Source organism: Argiope bruennichi, chromosome 5 (assembly GCF_947563725.1).
Source record: "Argiope bruennichi chromosome 5, qqArgBrue1.1, whole genome shotgun sequence".
Taxonomy (NCBI): Eukaryota; Metazoa; Arthropoda; class Arachnida; order Araneae; family Araneidae; genus Argiope; species Argiope bruennichi.
Window position 1 is genome coordinate 79,000,721 of NC_079155.1, and position 19,154 is coordinate 79,019,874.

The 19,154-nt window shown below is 30.6% G+C and overlaps 1 protein-coding gene across 2 annotated transcripts in view; it reads left to right on the forward strand.

Annotated features, from left to right (window-relative positions):
* The window catches only part of LOC129969405 (glutamate receptor ionotropic, kainate 2-like), a 42,025-nt gene extending 22,986 nt beyond the window's left edge, over positions 1–19,039 (forward strand). The window contains exons 10-15 of one of the 2 annotated variants that reach the window (XM_056083967.1): positions 2,826–3,035; positions 4,537–4,898; positions 7,059–7,257; positions 11,765–11,987; positions 15,067–15,329; positions 18,636–19,039. In XM_056083967.1, coding sequence (XP_055939942.1) covers positions 2,826–3,035; positions 4,537–4,898; positions 7,059–7,257; positions 11,765–11,987; positions 15,067–15,329; positions 18,636–18,806 — 1,428 coding nt within the window. In that variant the 3' untranslated portion in view covers positions 18,807–19,039. The remainder of the gene's footprint in view (positions 1–2,825; positions 3,036–4,536; positions 4,899–7,058; positions 7,258–11,764; positions 11,988–15,066; positions 15,330–18,635) is intronic. The other variant, XM_056083968.1, reaches the window with a different exon arrangement.
* Positions 19,040–19,154: the final 115 nt, after the last annotated feature.

The window sequence follows — 19,154 nt, forward strand, 5'->3', positions numbered from 1 at the left end:
ATTTCATTTTACATTACTATGAAATTTCTAATGTTTAATTGAACAGAAAACGAATGAAACAATAAAAATAAACAAGAAGGTTATATTACGAAAAGTGTGCACATGGACATTTACATATTTTTCAATTCATTTCCTTCTATCAACTGTTTGACGGGTTTTCATACTGTGCACTGCCCAGGGCTGAAGGGTGTCCACTAGGGATTGCAATACCGGACAAAAATTTCAATACCGGTATTCGGTATTTTTTAGATCTTAATACCGGGATACCGGTTTTAATACCGGTATTAGAAATTTTAAAAAATGAAAGAAAACACAGGTGTTTCTTTGTTTTATTTGCCTGTTTTATTAAAGAATGTAAATATCACAAAAAATAATTTGTAACTTATAAATTATAACATTATATAAAGAATCACAAAAAAAAAATAAAATAAAGGAACATCTTATTTATTTAAATCACAAAAAAAAGTGTAAATATCAATATTTAGTCTGTGGTACTATTACAAATTTTTGAAATGTGATCTTAAAAAACATAATGCATCCATTGTACTGTCATTAAGCCTGAAAAGTAATTTTGTGTAAAAATGACCAGTTGTCGAAAACGCTCTTTCGGCATCTGCGCTAGTTGGTGGTACTGTTAGCAATGCGTGATATACTTTTTCCAAATATTTACTTCAAAATCCCTCATCTTCAAATGAATCAATTCCTCATCAGATGGATTTGGATATAGGTGATATCTGTATTGTATTTTGGTTTGTTGAATTTTTTTAAAATTTTATTTATCGCTAAATCTAATATTTGTTCAAGAAACAATTGCTTTTCAATATCGACATTAGTGTCATCATAATCTTCGATAACGGTACCGAATTCTTCTGAATGTGGATAGGTTTGTGGGTAAAAAATTTTAAGAAAATGTACTATAAACTTGATCAGATTTGAATTGGTTAGTCTCTTTTCTTCTTTTTCATTTTCATTTTTAAAATCATTACAATTATGTAAATACTATAAAACATTTTCTATTTCGGTATGCCTTTCTTCTGCTTGATTTTTCAATGTAATATATAATTCTTCAGATAGTGATGTGTGCTGTTCTTTTAGTGACTGCAACATGAAATATATTGTTGCATTAGCTGTTAATAAATAAGAATCTCTCCGACATAATGCCTCAACACTCAGTTTTATTGGAAGTAGAGCTGATATAGTTCTGTATATTAAGTCGAATTCACTATCTGAAAAATTAATTTACAGCTTTAAGTCGATTATTGCTTTTTGCATTGGATTTCTCAGTTTCAAAAAACGTTAAAAAAAATTATTAGTAAACTGTTCCAACGTGTTTTATAATCCAATATTAACATATATTCTGTTTTATTTTCAGTTAGTATATATTTTAGTAATATATCCTTTTTTATAGGGAAACGTTTAAATATCTTAATAATTTTTCGAACTTTATAAATTATAGGAAGCCATTCTTGATGGGTAAATATTTCATCCTCATTAGCTATATCTTCTTCAAGAATTACATTGTCATTATCTGCATTGTCAATATCATTCTCACGCTTACTCTCTTCAAAGTTGGAATCCGAAGTTTCTATATCCACAGTATTTGGATTCTTCTGTTCTATATTTTTTTTTGGTATAATACATCTATTACTCCTAATAAATTCCATGAAGTGCAATTGCTGATTTGCACCAATCAACTTTCCAACTTTTTTCATAACTGTTGTTCCACCAGTCGTTATGGATATAATATCTTCTTTCGGGGATAATCCATGTTTCGCTAATTTTGATTTAAGCACTTAATTAAGCCATTAATTAGCTAATTAATTTCGCCCGTTAGGGAGACATAAAAAAAAAACGTATACTATTTTGCTATGTTCGTGATCCCTGAACATATAGTGGAGACAATTTTAAAAAATTTTACTAAATACCGAAAAACCGGTATTTAAACTTGTGAATACCGGTATTACAAAATTGCACAAATGGCTCAAAATACCGGCATTCGGTATTCCGGTATACCGGTATTGCAATCCCTAGTGTCCACATTCGCCATTGAATCTTAAAATCTTAGACGAAATCCGTTATGTAGTAGATAGATGAGATTCGGCATACGGTTTCATTTTTAAAATTGTAGTTCTTTTTCGAATTTTAGATGAAATCTAATAAAGGGTTTCTAAATCATTTTTCTGTTTATATGTGCATATGATGTTTTTCTGTTTATATAAACATATTATAGCTCAGAAATATATAGAGCTATATGAAGAAAATTTAAAGTTTGGTTTTAACACAAAACTAAAGATCTGTAGCACAGTTTGTATTTTGTCGATAAAAGGCAAGTAGCGAAGAGACATGTTCGATGATCTTTACCATATGAAGATATTTACATAAAATTCGCTCTATTACAGAAATATACGAAAGAAGATATCTATTAAAGTACTATAAACAATATGTTGGTAAGGAATTGGATAATTATTTTTCCTAGAAGCAAAGTGAAAATTCTGAACTTAACAGCAGTCGAAACGTTACTAATTTTGCGAAATTCAGATGGGTTTCTTTTTAATTATCTTCACATCACTTAGTCTGGCATGTAGTCAGTCACCAATCAAACTATTATCTACAGTTGACAAGTCACGAAGTTATTCGCGTTAAATAATTTTTACTGAAATATTCCTTAAGTTTTCTGTTCGATTGTATTGCCTTACTTTAAAAAAGTACATAAAAAAAGAAGGACGCGAGTTTAAAGTTATGAATAATTTCTTTACATTTATGAAAAAGAAATGACTGATATGAAGAATATATTACTCATTTTATTATCAGTATCTTTTTTGCAGAACAAACCTTTTGCCATGCTCAAGAATTCTCCGAAGCAGTTGAGCGGGAACGAGAGATATGAGGGCTTCACCATTGACCTCATTGAAGAACTGTCCAAGGAATTACACTTTTCCTATGAAATACGGGAAGTAGCGGATAAAAAGTACGGAGTGGAAATAGACAAACAGAAGGGTGTATGGAATGGAATGGTCGGGGAAGTTCTGTCAGGAGTAAGAATCATACATCACTGGTTGTTTTTTTCTGATTAATTGATAATTACTTCATATTCAACTTACTTTTAATTTTATCGATCAAAGTATACAAATAAAAAAAGTGTGGTAATTGTAAAATATTTCAACTTTATAATTTAATGAATTTTCCAGCATTAGTCCTCACCGAGATCATAAAACTACTGTTTGGATTACGTCTGTCTATCTGTCTGTCCCTGAAAAGGAATTTCATAAGCGGAAAGAGCCAAATGCGGGGGCCAATAAAAACACACTTGAAAGTTTTTCATATTTTATATATGAGGCTGACACAATCACTTAAAGAATGGCACACAAACAAAAACGACTAGAAAATCACCTTTCTTTATTGGAAACTGATCAAAATTTTCTTTATTTGTATAGTATTGTTTCATCAGTTAAAATTATATATTAAATTTATATAACATGTGAATGGCCCATTTTCATTAATTGTCTCTGTACATATTACTTAGTCGATTTTATTCTTTCTTTATTCTTTAGCAATGCAAAATGAGATTAAATTTTGAATTATCCCATATTCTTGAATAAGCATTCATTGCAAATCTATCAAAACACCTATTGCAATCAAAATTGATATAGTTAAACAAAATTGTTGTGAATCTGTGATAATGTTATACTGTGCAGGCAGTTTGATAAGAAGGAAGATAGAGATTTTTAGTGGATGCTGAATATATGCAGAATATATGGGAGTTTTTGTTACAAAAATGAAATTTCTAAAAAATACATTAATTTTAGTGATATCTTTATTATTTCCAATCCTTCCCAAAAATTATATATCCCATGAAGGAGGTTTTATAAATGTAGCTCATAAACGTGAATTAATTCTTTCTTTGAAGTGTTGATCGCTGAGCAAGCTCTCTAGTTGTTAGCATAAAGCTGTTTACTATTTAATATATACTATTTGCATGTGTGTTGTTGATTTTTGGCAATGCCGTTTTTATAGAAGCATTATAGATTAAAGTTTTGTTATTCGTTATCGATCTTGTTGAACTATTTAACCATATCCATCAGGTAATTCCCTTAACTGTATTTTTTACCCAATTTATAATATTTAATTCATAAAAATTTACATGTTTACATTTTATCAGCCATTTTCATATTTATTATTCACTTGATTTTGTTATTTTTATTTTCCCTTCCTACTTTTCTTTGTCTAAGTATTGAATACTCTCTTAAATGGACATTCATTAATTATAAAGAATATCAGATAATAATGAACTATAAATTTCAAGAGAAATAAAATTTCTAATTATCCATAAGAATTAAACTATATTATGAATTAGATGAAAGTTCTAATTTTCTAAGAATATAAATATCATCACATCAGGCTGTTACAAGTTTTGCTTTGAATTTCATATTTATGATAAACAGCTATTTATCCTTTAAAATATTAATAAAATGCGTTTTTAAAATCTTATGCTTTTTAATATTGCTTAAAATCATCTTTTAAATGCTTACAAATTAGGTGGCGGACATGGCCATAGCTGATCTCAGCATCTCATCAAAACGAGAGAAGGTGCTCGATTTCACCTTGCCTTTCATGAATACGGGCATCAGCATCCTGTTCAAGAAACCGACAGAAAAAGTGAAATCCCTATTCTCCTTTTTGTCCCCGTTCTCTGCGGAGGTCTGGTTGTTCGTGATGGCTGCTTTCCTGGGAGTGAGTTTCATTCTTTTCCTAGTGGGGAGACTCAGCCCGTACGAGTGGGACAACATAAACCCATGCAGACAGGAAGACAAGATTGAAGAGAACTACTTCACTCTTCTAAACAGCATGTGGTTTACCATCGCTTCACTCATGCAGCAGGGCTGTGAAATATCGCCAAGGTAAGATGTCTAGAACGTGATTACGTAATTAATGCTATAGAGATGTGATACTAAATGCAGGGTGGGGTATTATACTTTTCTTTAAGTCATGATAAAGGTGATCATGATAAAGTAATAAGAACAGAGCCTTCTTGTGATCAAGGGCCGCGGTGGCCTGGTGGTAAGGTCTCGGCTTCGGAACCGGAGGGTTTCAGGCTCGTGACCTGATTCCACCGAAGAACCGTCGTGTAAGGGGGTCTGTTGCACGTTAAATCCGTCATGATCAAATGTCCTCCCGCTGGTGTGGTGTGGAGAGGGGGTGCCAGCTCAGGTGTCGTCCTCGGTCGGTTCAAAATTACGATGTCCGTCTCAAAATAGCCCTAGTGTTGCTTCAAATGGGTTGTTAATATGACCAAACCAAACCATTCTTGTGATCAAAGAACACTTGAAGCATCCAATCATCACCCGGAAAGGAACTATAGCATGATTCGAACATGCATTCTAATCTATCTAATCATGGCCCAATAGTTAATTTCTGTACCATTAGAGATATACATATATTTCTACTATTACAAAAATGATCTACATGAATTAAAAATTTATATTTTACGTTGTTGGAGTCAAAAAATTGTGAAGTAATTGTGAAAATTGTGATTGGTCAAATAAGTCCTATTTGTAAAATATTCTTGGGATACTTATATTTTTAAAAAATGTTCCATATTTTGACTACTAAAACCGACAGAATTATTAGAATTTGAATTTCATTATTAGAAGTCAATCAATGAGCGTCTTGAACAAGCCCTGCTCGTTGATTTATGGATATTCCTCGAGGAAACCATTGAAATGATTTAAAATCGTTCAAAATATTAGGGTTTTAAGAATGATTTACTAAATATGACTAATAGGATAGAGGAACTGAATAAAAAATTAGATATTTCAATATTTTCAGCAGTACAATAATTGACACAAAAACATAAAATATAATTCTTTACGTCATATAGAGATTTCTTCTAATAGAAAATATATGCCTATCTATAAGGATTTAGAAATTAATTATTGGAGCAATTTTATAGACATTCTGTATATAGGATAAGTTGAGTACTTAGAGGTTGAAATTTGTGACAAGTAATAATTCAATTGTATGGAGTCAGCTCAGCTTGACAATAGCAAGTAATTCGTTGCTAATAACAGAATAGATAAACAGCTTTTGAAAAGTACTGATTGAGAGAACAGAGGAAAACTGAATTCATAATGTCCTCCACTCAATTTAATTTCTTCAGCCATGTTATGCTTTGACCATATGGCACTTTTTGATATTAGTCCCTCCTTTAATATGCAATATAACGAAATAAAATATACATATGTTACTAGTTTGTCTTCTTGTTGTTTTTCCTTATCAACTGACATTCATGCATTTATAGAATACGCCATTGCATATATAATATAAATACTAGATCACTTATTTTACTTGTAAGACTATGCTTTTATCTAATGAAAATATTCTCTCTATAATGCGTTATTTTATTTTGTTAATACAGTAATTGCTTTTACCGAGTGGTATTTGAAACTATATTTTGAAAAATCTGTCGTTGCTGTTGGTGTACATTCATGATTTATCATTATTACAATGGACATGTTCACACTCCAGCCGAATTGTCGAGATGAACACGTTGCGGATCAACAGATTTTTTTTTATAAAACAGAATGACACACAACTAAACTTTTGAAACAGTCAATATGGAATTAAAAAATCTGCTGAAATTTCCACTTCGTCTTTAAGCATGTACTTTTAGGCATCAATTGCTAATTATTATGTGGAGTTAATAAAAATGAAAAGCTCGAAATTTTTTTAATTTTTCGTTATTTAGTAAAATTATGGATGAAAATATCTACTTTCTTTATATTTCTTGATATCTGCATAAATAATATAGTTTTCTTGGCTCTTAACTGGCATTTCTGAAATACAAACGTTACACGGACAACTCTATTGTAATATGGAACAGAGATTATACACACTTTTATTAATGATAATCGATGTCAATTGTACCATAGATAAAGACAATACTATTAATTTAATTTTTATGATTCATCACATTTTTTTGCATTATTTCTTTACGATCCTTTTTTTTTTCTTTTTCCGAAACGAATAAATTAATCAACATTACTTATGTATCCCTTCAGATCTTCAGCCACCCGAACAGCTGCCGGCATATGGTACTTCTTTACTCTAATCATGATTTCTTCGTATACTGCAAATTTAGCTGCTTTTCTCACAATCGAGAAAGTTGTCTATCCTATTGAGTCAGCGAAGGACTTGTCACGGCAGACGAAGATTAAATATGGATGTCTCGCCAGTGGATCAACCAGAACATTCTTTGAGGTAAAATGCTTAACTATATTAGCAATATTGTTTTAAGCAGAATTTTGTTTTTAATTTCAATAGTTTTAGTGCATAGAATCGTAAATAATTCCTCACAATGTGAATGGAAATGCATGTTAGGGGATGTAAAGCCATACTCAGGAGACAAAAAGAAAGGTTAACATGCATGTTAACTCTCATGTAACATATTAAACTTTTTGTAGAGGAAAAAATACCTAACTCATATTGTCATCATGATAATGAAGAAACGACAGCAAGTTTATCAAGAAATGACACATTTAAGAAAACGTTAGTCATTTATACGAATTTTAAGCCGGCAGAAGACTCCCCGCGTGTGTGGTGGCTGACGCGCGTATAAATCTGTCGTGGTCACAAAGTCCTCCATGTCGAGAGTAATACCACTAGGGGTACTGGATCAGGGGTGATCGTTTTCTGATTCAGGTCTAAATTACGATCTGTGGATGAGTGAATGAAATGCATGGATGAAGTTCGCCCCTGGGTAAACCGGAAGTAAAAAGGGTTGTGATGTGTGTGTAGCTAAGTCGTTCTCTTGGTCCTAAATGGCGCTGCTGAAAAAACAAGACGTACTCTTGGCTTAAACCACAAATGACTTCTTAAAGTCAGTGGGCTTGTCTAGACAAGAGCCATTAGAAACAACAACAGCGAATGTTAAACATTGTGCAATGTGTAAGAATTGAAAACAATCTGTACCACTTTAGGTACTTTTACACAGTGTACCATTTCCAAATAGCTTTACAGTTATTATAATTTTTACACATTAGCGGAAGTTCATCAATTTTTACTTCAGTAAACAATATAAGAAAATAAAACTACAGCTCAACAAGTTTCGCATGTTATCCATCAGTTTCAGATAATATGTGAAACTGCAAGAAGGATTCTACAATTGCTAGAAGTGTTCTTGGGAAATGTTCAGTACATGGTTCAAAATACTTTTTTTAAGGTCATATGATCCTTATGTTGTCATTACTTACCAGATGTATCAAATACCACCACAGCCAAACATCACATGGATTAAGATGCGAGGGTCGGGAGGCAGTAAATAAAATTCGTGAATTGTTTATCGGTTTCATAACAGTTACTACATAACGTCATTTACATGCTTCATACAGGATTCAGAGATATCTGGTGGCAACATGAGTAAGTTATTTTTTTAACTGAAATAAATTTCCATCCCTTTATGCAGTCGTCGACACAATTTCCTGCATTTCGGAGGAATAGTTATGCCTGTAAAATAATTTGAAGAAGGTTTTTGTTTTTTTAAATTATACACAATTTGTATATGTTGAGCTTAAAAGCAGTTAATGGCTACAAAAAAGATGGTTAACGTTATAAAGCAAAAATAATTCAAAGAGACAGATAAAAACAGTTACAAGAAGGCAAAACAACACATTAGTTATAAAATAATAATTGAACGTTTTTTTTTTGGAATCATAATTCGAAATTGTTTTTGTATAAGCCACATGAAAATTAATAACAAACTCATAAAAAGTTTAGAAACAAAAGTAATCACTTGGAAAAAAAGCCTTTAAAGCAAATTCAAAATGTTTTGTAAAAGCCCCGATTAGAATTGATAAAAAATATTAGTAAAAATGTTCAAAAATAAAAATAATCATTGGTGAAAGTTTCATTACGTCAAGCTCTCTTGCTGCCAGTGAGTTAACTGGTCTGTAGTCCAGGTGTAACATAAAGAAATACTCTTCAGATATTATTTTATTTTATATTTGTGAAATTGTAATATATTAACTATATAATATTATTTATTTATAATTATATTATTTATTATTTATATATATATATATTTTTTTGCTCCTCAGTAATTTTATTAGATGACTATTTTGGCTGGACCATAAGTACACACAGTTACCACATATGGTTCTAAAAGGGTGTCAAATTATTATAATCCACTGAGCTCAAATTTGTTGAAACGGTATTGCATTAATGGGGGAAGCAAGTGATCTTTTGGTTTATTTTTGAGTTTGGTTGTTATCAAGTTAAAAAAAATGAAGTGGTCGATTCATTGCAGAGGAATTCTTCATATTAACTAATGAATTTCAAGTTATCATATCTTCGTCTTGATTTAAGTGTTTGAGAAGACTTTCATTCCCCTCCATAATATCTGTTGTACATTTCTTCAGATGGTGTGAAATGATTAGAGGTGTAGATTTTTCTATCTTTACCTTATCCATAGATGTCTGTTGGATTGCGGTTAAACCGCAAAAATTACGTTAAGAAATAACTGTGTTCCTGGCAAACCTATTTTTATACTTTTACAATGGAGATGATGGCAATCATTTTTGAGGAAGAGGAGATGGGTCTTTTTCACTCATCTAAATGCAATATTTTTAGCACAGATCTTTCTAAATAATGCATTTATTTGAATAAAATATAAGAAGAATTTCATTTATGAATAAAGTACTAAAAGTTCTGTCTGTTTGCCGTAACTGGTTGGAGTCACAGGGAATGAAGGAAAATTATGTTGTGGAAAATCGGTCAATGGATGCACGGTGAAAATAGTCTGATTGGTGGGTCAATTGAAAGCGGAGTTTTATTTCCCAAAACATACGCAGCACTTTTTAGTAAAAATACAAACGAAGTATATACAAATAGGATAATACTCAGAAATTAATAACACACATACGAAAGATAAATCATTAATTAAACAACACCAACTGCACAATAGTGCTCGGCCCATCCGCTCGCAATGCGATAACATTCCAAAAAGATATTTAATCTTCACATGATCACAAAATCTCGCATTTTAGGGACTTATAACAATGAACTGGAATTTTTAGAAGTAATTTTGATCACGGTTCCCAAGAAAGATAGTGCCAGTATTCCTGTATTTTCTACAGCCTTTGTTTTTTCACAATAATCGCCAATTTTTTTCCAAATGTTCGCCAAGTTTTTTCGCCATAGACGAGAGTTTAGTTTCATTCATTCAACATTCTTTAAGAATAGCCATAAATCTTTCATTTCAGCAGTGACAATAATAAAAGAGATAGCACCGAAAATTGTTGCCTTTTTCAGAACCTTCCTTTTTATCATTATAATCAGCAATTTAAAAAAAAAATGGCGACCAAATATTTGTCATTGGTTGCGAGACATTGACCTGACATTCTTTAGTATCCTTTAAGAAGTGCTGCAAATTTCTCTTTTCAAAGATGATGCTAACAATGCAGAAAATCAATATTATATATCATAACAATATATATGCTATTAAGACAGTCTAGACACCTGGTCAAAGAGGTGTCATTTGCCTTCAATCGAATCAAAATTGAAGCATGGTGTAGCAAATAAATATGATGAATGGAAAATCGAAAACATAATGAGATATAGTACTTACTTTAAAAAAATGTAGTTTAGGAAAATTAAAGTCAAATTTTAATTCATATTTAAAATAATAAATGATTTTTTTTTATGATCAATCGTATCGAAATGACCGAAAAAGTTTAGACCTACCTTGCTCTTCTCCATGACAGGATTTATTCCTTCAAGATCAATCAAGAAAGAATTCTTCAGTTGCCTATCTACAGTTTGCATCTTTCATATTGTACTTTAGAAATAATTGTTGAATTAAAGAAAGCCGGCGTGTGTAATAATTACAATCAGAAGTTTTCATGATACAAGTGGTTCGGAAATCATCCACTGAATCAATGGAATAAAAGTATCAACTGATACGGTTTTTAAATTACTATTCATTATCTTTCTAATTCTGTTGAACCATTATTTAAAGAGAAACCTTTTACTTTGTATTGCCTAAAATTGTGTCAAGTATATCCGAATTTATGGAAACGCAGCCAGTAATGATTGAAACATCTTGTTTTTTTTATACTTTATCATATGCTGCATATGCAAAAAGAAAGCTTTGTAATTCTTAAGAAAATTTGATCGAAAGATTTAAATATATTTTACACAAAAACGTGAAAGAGTTCGTTAAGAGTAAAATTTTACAATTATATATATATATATATATATATTGTAAAATTTTTAATAGCAGGTTTCCTTATTGCAGTAAAATTCAATCTGTTTTTGTCCTCTCATCAGATATTCAGTAACTAAATTTTATTCCATTGTTTAAAGCAAAGGAAGAAAGACCATTTTTAATATCCGTTTAAGACCGTTTTAAAAAATCAGGAGACAAATGAGAGAAATATCTCCATTTTCAGTAGTATTATTACGTCATGGGATTTGATTCTATTAGTAAAATTCATTTACAGAATAAAGTTAATTTCATTTCACAACTCTAAAATATATCACGACATTGATACTTATAAATATCTTTTTGAAAGGATCCGAAACATAAAGCTTTCCATTTAATTGAAATTAAACGCAAGTAATAACCAGCTGATTGCGAAAGATTGCTAATTTTTAAAACGAAGAAATCAGCATTAAATCAGTTTCGAAAAGCTATTCTGAACTGTGACAGGCATTTTTCTGAATAATCTTAACTTGCCATTAGATCATGAAATATGCCGTTTCCTTTCAGAGTTCGTCCATCGAAGTTTACAAGAAGATGTGGGCCTTCATGGAGAAACACCCCGAAGTGCTGATGGAAAGTAACGAGAGGGGCAAAGAGGAAGTGTACAAAGGGAACTACGCCTACCTGATGGAATCGGCCTCCATCCAGTTTCTAACGGAGAGGGAGTGCAATCTCACCCAAATTGGAGGGTTGCTCGATCATAAGGGATATGGAATCGCTACAAAGAAAGGTAAAATGGCTTTGCATTTAAAGCTTATCTGATTAAATTAAAAGTAGGAAAGGTTTGAAGTAAAAGGAGTCTGTTAAGATAAACACAGTATATGCCATGTGATAGATCTTTTTCCATTAAATAGGTTGTTTTTTTTCTTTTTTACTAAATAACTATTTCCAAATTTTGAAATTTTTTCTTTGTATTCATTATATTAAGATTATTTAAATTATTGTACATATATCATTAGAATTTAATTACATAAGAGTTAGTTGTAAAATTTTTACACAAAAGTTTTTTAATAAAAAACATTATTTGTAAATTTTGCATAAATGTTTCAAATACATATTAAATATTCAAATACATATTTTAGCACACGTTTTTGTAAATTGCACACTATGGTGCGTCAATACTCAAAAATTGTAACATACTGTAAGGATACCGAAATAGATAATGTTTTATCTGAACAGATAGCTTTTCGGATTAGTAAAGAAATCAGTTTCATATATTTCATGCGATTGAAATCTTATGAATGAGATAAATAATATATTCAAAATATTCATAAAAGAGATAAATAATAAATTAAGCAATATTCAGCTATATAATATAAAAGAATATAAATGTATTTCCTAAAAGGAGATAAAATATGCAATTATTTTTAAAAATCTATATCTTTGCCATTTTTTTATGTTATGATTTTAATTAAAAATAAATATAGGACTATATTAAAACTAGGACTTGAATTTAATTTGAAATTAATGAAAATAAAACCAGGCATATTGGAATTGATTACGATGAAGTAGACTCAATGCATGATACTTGTTATTATGTATCGTATGTAGTATATCAATATATTTTATAGTTAACCATTTTTGGCGGTCATCTGATTTAATTAGCTGTGTTTACTTTCAATTAAATCTGATATGCATAACTTAATTTTCATGATTTCTCAAAAAAAAAAATTCTAACTTTAAATTGTTAAAGATATCAAAGCCGAGCGGTTTTAATAGCCTTACGCCTGCACTTTTTGCTATGTATATAAACTATTCTAAGAGAGTTAACTTAATGAAATCATATCAACCAACTTGAATGAATCTATTGGGTTGGCAACTAAGTAATTGCGAATTTTAAATCAGTAGGAAAATTAAAACATTTTGCTTAAAAATGTAACTTTATTCAATTAGGCAATATCCATCTTTGTAGATGACCTTTTTCCATCTTTCAGACAGTGTCATAATTCCATAATGTCATAAAAAATGTAAAATTTCCGATTTCTGCAAACGAAAAACCGAATTAAATGTGATTTTACCTGATGAGCTTCATTCAAAATTTTATTATTTAAGGAATTCTGCATGGAGCGAAATAAATGGTAATCTGAAGACCCAAGGTCGGGAACTATATGGTAGATGTGACAACACATTCCAACCTAGTTCCAATAATTTTTGGCGAGTGACCAAAGATGTGTGGGGATTTACATTATCATACTGGAAAACAACACCTTTACGATTCGCCAATTCTGTCGCTCAGTTTGGCGAGTTGTTGAATGTACCGTTTGAATTAATCGTTTGGTTTCTTGATAAAAGTTCAAAGTGCAAAATTCTTTTATAATCCCACCAAACTGACAGAATATTTTTTTTGATGAATCTTAGCTTTTGATATTGTCTGGGCAGGTTCAATTTCTTCGATCCAAGATCTTTTCTGAGTAACATTGTTATAAACTATCCACTTTTCGTCACCAGTAATTAGTCGTTACAGAAATGGATCAATTTCGTTGCGTTTCAGAAACGAATCGCAGATGCTAACGCGATGCATCAAATGAATTTTCTTAAGCTTATGAGGGATCCATAAATGAAGTTTCTTGACGCAGCCAAGCTGTTAAAAAAATTTTTAAATCTATGTGTGCGATACATTAAGCTTCTCTGCAATCTCATGTGATGTGTTATGACGATCTGAATCGATAATAGGTTTTATACGGGTCTCATAAGCGGTCAGATAGTTTCTCATTTTTTCAGTGAAAAATCACCAGAACGAAATTCGGCAAACCATTTTTGACACTGCCTTTCTTTCAAGGCTTCATTCCCATATATGGCGCATACCTTCTTGTGCGCTTGTGATGGGTTCTTGCTTTTTTCGAAATAATACAATAAAATATGTCTGAAACGCGCGTCTTGTTCTTCCATTTTTAAATTGCGATAAAAGCGAAACTAAATAACTAATTGATAATATTTTTTTTGCTAAATTGAAGGTGAAAGTCCAAACAACAAGAAAATAATATAGGTTAATTTCTTTGAACACATTGACAAAACAAAACAAAAAAAATGTGTTAAATCCATCCATTGACAAAATCCGCAATGCCTTAATTGCGGATTCAATACATTTTTACCCAACAAATGAAGTACTCTTTTAAATTAAACTTGAACAATAGAACATAGAATGTTCTAATTGGTTAGTAATGTTTACAAACTAGAGAAAATGACCCCGTTGTTCAAACTGGGGGGAGGGACTCTGTCAAAGTTTTGTTTTTTAATATCTTTCGAAATTTTAGAGAGGCAAAGAGCCATTGCTGGTGCTTCTAGAAGTTTTCATACAAAACAAAACCTGATGAAATCGGACAAGCAATAGTTGGATAATTAGTTCTTTGGGTTTTTTTTTGTTTGATTATCTTAAATATATAGATTGTTTAATAGAATAAATTAAAATAATTTTTACTATAAACACATTTTATTGATTCTTAATTAGAAAATAATTTTGTGACGATATATATTTTCTGAAATTTATTTAAGCTGTACAATTTTTTTAAGGAGGAGAATCCTTGCATCATCTTTATTCAGCAAAAGAAATAATCGGAATGCACTGATAATTTTTTGGACCTATAAAAACTATTATTTGGTATTATACTTAAATTACAGGTTGATATATACAGAACTAAGATTAAATTAAGACATTATCTTGATATTTTTCTCACTATAGAATTGCATATTTTTTTATTAAATTATTATGGGCATCTTATGGCTGTGTAAGGGAAAGTCAAAAGGAGAATTGTTCCGCTAATTTATTCAATTCAAATTCTTTTGTTTATTTCACCAATTTGTTTTTTCAGGCAATGGGTCATTGAGCTCGTGGCTATCCGGAGGTATCCTAAAACTGCAGGAGGGAGGTATCTTGCACACCCTGAAAGAACGCTGGTGGAAACAGAAGCGGGGAGGCGGGAAATGCGTAGAGGCGCCATCCGGCTCTGTCCGAGAACTGGGTCTTGGGCACGTGGGAGGAGTTTTCGTTGTCTTACTTGTGGGCATACTGTTAGCAGCCGCTGTCGGTGCTTTGGAATTTTTATGGAAATATCGAAAGTATATGTCATCTGAGGTAATAAACATTTTTGCTCAATCCTTTTTCAATGTTTCTGAGGGATATTTTTTCTTAAACAGCATCCTTTTCAGAATTATTTTTATTACTTTAGAATTAGACTTTGGTAAATAAAAATTTATACACTAATATAAGATTTAAAGGAAAACTTAATATATGTATCCTTAGATACATAACATGTGAAGAAGGATACAACATGAAGTATTTCTGATACTCTTTTCCCTCTATACTTTCTGCTAATTATTAAATAAAAATGTAATAATTGGCAGAAAGAATAAAAAATAATCGTCCTATCTAAATGCTCAAGGAAATACGAATGGTCGCGTTCAAGATAGCAGAAGGTGGGATATTGAAGTTGTGTCTTAAGAGCCATCATAGGCCTCGGAACATCCTTTCTCTTAGGAGATGCGTTCTGTAATTGGAGTGGAGTTAACTCGACCCTAAACATTACTTTACTCACTTGAGTTCGCCACAGTCTTCTTACTTACTTGGAACTCAATATCTTAAGGTTGCTGGCGCGACGTGATTTGCTTAAACCAATCATCTAGAAATTAATTTCACATGCAAAGACGACGAATATATGTATGCTTATAGAAATCAGTTTCCCCAAAGTATTTGTTTTTTATGTGTAACAGGATAACTCAGCAATTCAGAGTAATCAATCGAAATTTCTGAGGTAAGCATTTTGAATACTTTTCCTAAACAGATAATTGCTATATTACTGTTGTTTAGCGTTTAAAATTTAAAGATATACTCGACATTGTTCGGAATATAATTTTTTCAAATTTAAATATTACATGACTTTAGAGTGAATGAAAGTTTTTCACAACAGCATTCTGTGCTAATTTCCATTCGGCCTTTCTTATACAAAGATAGACCTCACTGCCAGCAGCCATATATCTCAATTTCTCTTCTTCTTCTTTTTTTTCTTTCTTCTAATCACATTCTTCGAGTGTTGTAACTATCAAATTAAATATCTCCTAAAAAGCAAGGTTTCTAATAACACAATTTTTTTTAACAGTATCAACAGGACATCAGTGAAGGTTCATTAATTTTCTCAATTATAGTTTAAATATCATGTTAAAATTATAATTTACATAGTCGGCAGTATCACAATAATTAAATTCAAATTAATTAAATTACAATATTGCAAAGGATTTTATGTACAATGCTTTAAATTAATATTGAAAAATTTATTAAACAAAGAAAAATAGTATGATACTTAAATTTTTCAATTAAAAAAAATCATTTCTTTACTTCAGCAGATAGCTTATAGGGTAATATAATCGTACGGTAATATCTTTGAACGTTACCACAGGGAAATGTCAAAATTTCTCTTAATTTTTTAATTAATTAAAATTCAAAAAAATTGGACCGATGCGCATATTCCCACTTTTTAAAGTATATATGTACCACATTTGGTACCTCTAGAAAAATCTAGGTTTAGTCTGAAGAATGCCAGCACACAAATATTGTTATAGCCAAAAAATTTGATCTCTGGATTTTGATGTATATTTCTATTTCAGACTTCTCCGAAACCGAGAAATATGTTTTTTTTTTGTTTATGTCTGTTGATGAAACGATAATTTAAAAACTTTGAGCTAGACGAATGAAATTTAGTATGTAGCAAATTTGTATTTTTCGAGTGCAGTGGACGAAATTTGTAGACGTCTATCAAAGTTTGAATGAAATCTGTAAATAAAAAAAAATAAACTGGCTATCTGTCCAAAATAACATGATAACTTAAAAACGCAATGACCAAGACAAATGAAATTTAATACACAGTTTTAGTGTCTCAACTGGAGATGTGTATCACATTTTGAAAGAAATCCATTCCCATAAATTTTGGTTTTCTGTCTAACCGAGATCAGGTAAATAAAAAAACTCAGAAACACAATGAAAACTGAAATTTAATATACAGTTACAGTGTCTCAAATAGCGATATGTGTTACATTAATGAAATCTTTCGTCCATCTGCGTGTCTATACATTGTTATGCACGTAAACGCTATACTCAGAAGTTCTACGATTTAAGTAAATAAACGGCGAGTGATTTTTATTACTAAAATTATAGTTAAATATCATATTTCATCTCATTCAATAAACAAAAGGGGTTCAAAGTGCATATTCAGTTTTCTTTACTATATGTGAAGTACATAACTCTTATGTACGGATTCTGAAAATAAAAATTTGAGCACTGTCACTTTGGCTAAGGTACAAAATTTTATGTCGGTGGGGAAGAGATAAAACCTTTATTAGAAAGTATGTGAGAAGTTTTCGATGACTTTATTCCAGCTGGTTAAATACCACAACCGTAGTAGTCGCAGGTTTGCATCAAAATTTGTTTGATGATTTTAAGAATACTCTGCATAAACAAAATTGATCGTCAAAAAGTTAATTATTTTTACAACAGTACGAATAGACAAAAGAGATTGCGTTTTATATGTGATTTACTCTCAAAGTTTACTTTGTGATTTTAGAAATAAATGCATAAAATTGATTGCAAAAAAAAAAAAAAAAAAGTGGAGTAGTTTTTTCAAAATTTTTTAGTATGCTCTCTAATATATTTGTCATGCCAGAGAACGCCTTACATAACATTGGCATACAATAGTTACCAAATATTAACTTTTGGTGTGAAATTAAACATTTTTATTGAGATATCGTGTCATCCTTGGTGAGTTATTTGGCGATTAATTCCTGGATGTATTAATGGTATCAAAGAATCTAATTTGTGTTTTAGACACATTTTTCTCAACTGATTACAAACAAAAATTTGACACAAAACTTCAGATGTAGATACAAAATTCCATATCAAATTTGATATATTTAGGTCATTGATTTTTAAATCATCGCGTTTACACATTTCTGAAAGTACAAACTTATAGGCAGTCAACCCTTAATTGGATTTTTTGGCTCAAAATTTAACTGGCGTCTAAATTAAAAATGTTAATTTTGTGTACCGAATTTTATCTATCTAGCTCTTCTCGTGTTGTAATTATCGTGTTAACTTAAATTCGAATAGCTGGATTGACGGACCTCCTCTAAATGGATTTCACTCAAAATTTGATAGAAATCTATTTATTTGGTGTAAAGACAGTATACCAAATTACAACCGTCTAGCTCAAAGCGTTTTTGTGTTGTCTTTTCATAGACAGACGGCCGTTTTCTAAAAATGTGTTTTTCGAAATTAGGCAGGACTAAAAGGTGGAGATTCGTCAAAATCACGACTTCTAATTTTTTGACGATTACTATATTTTCTCTATACTACGTATACGAAAAAGTAATTAATTACTTTATTCTTTTGCAGGAAGATATTGGCAAGCTAATGGCAAAAGACCTCAAGTTTGCTTTGACCTGCAGCAATTCAGTCAAAGAAGTGCACAAGTTCAAAAAGAAAAAGCTTGAGAGTAGCCAGTCAACCATGGCTGATGTCAACGACATAAAGTTTAGTTATTCTGATTTTTCCACTAAAGGTTGATGCATTGGAAAAGGCTGAAAATTTTCATAATGGGTCCATACGTTGCAGTATGATAAATGAAAATACGAATATAATAAAACATTGTCTTGTGATAATGCAAACGTATTTTTAAATGTGAACTGTTTATTTGTAAAATATTTTATGGAGTCTAGTGTGAAATATTCGGATGCTTTCTGGAATTTTTCTAAAAATACCACTCAGTATTAATAAAGAATAAAGAAGAATTAATTTTATTTGTATGAATAAAAATGTATTTCGAAATATTTTTACAATTTATATAGAAACAAATAAATAATAAATATATAAGCATTGAAATAAAATATTTAACAAATGAACTTATGTTTTAAA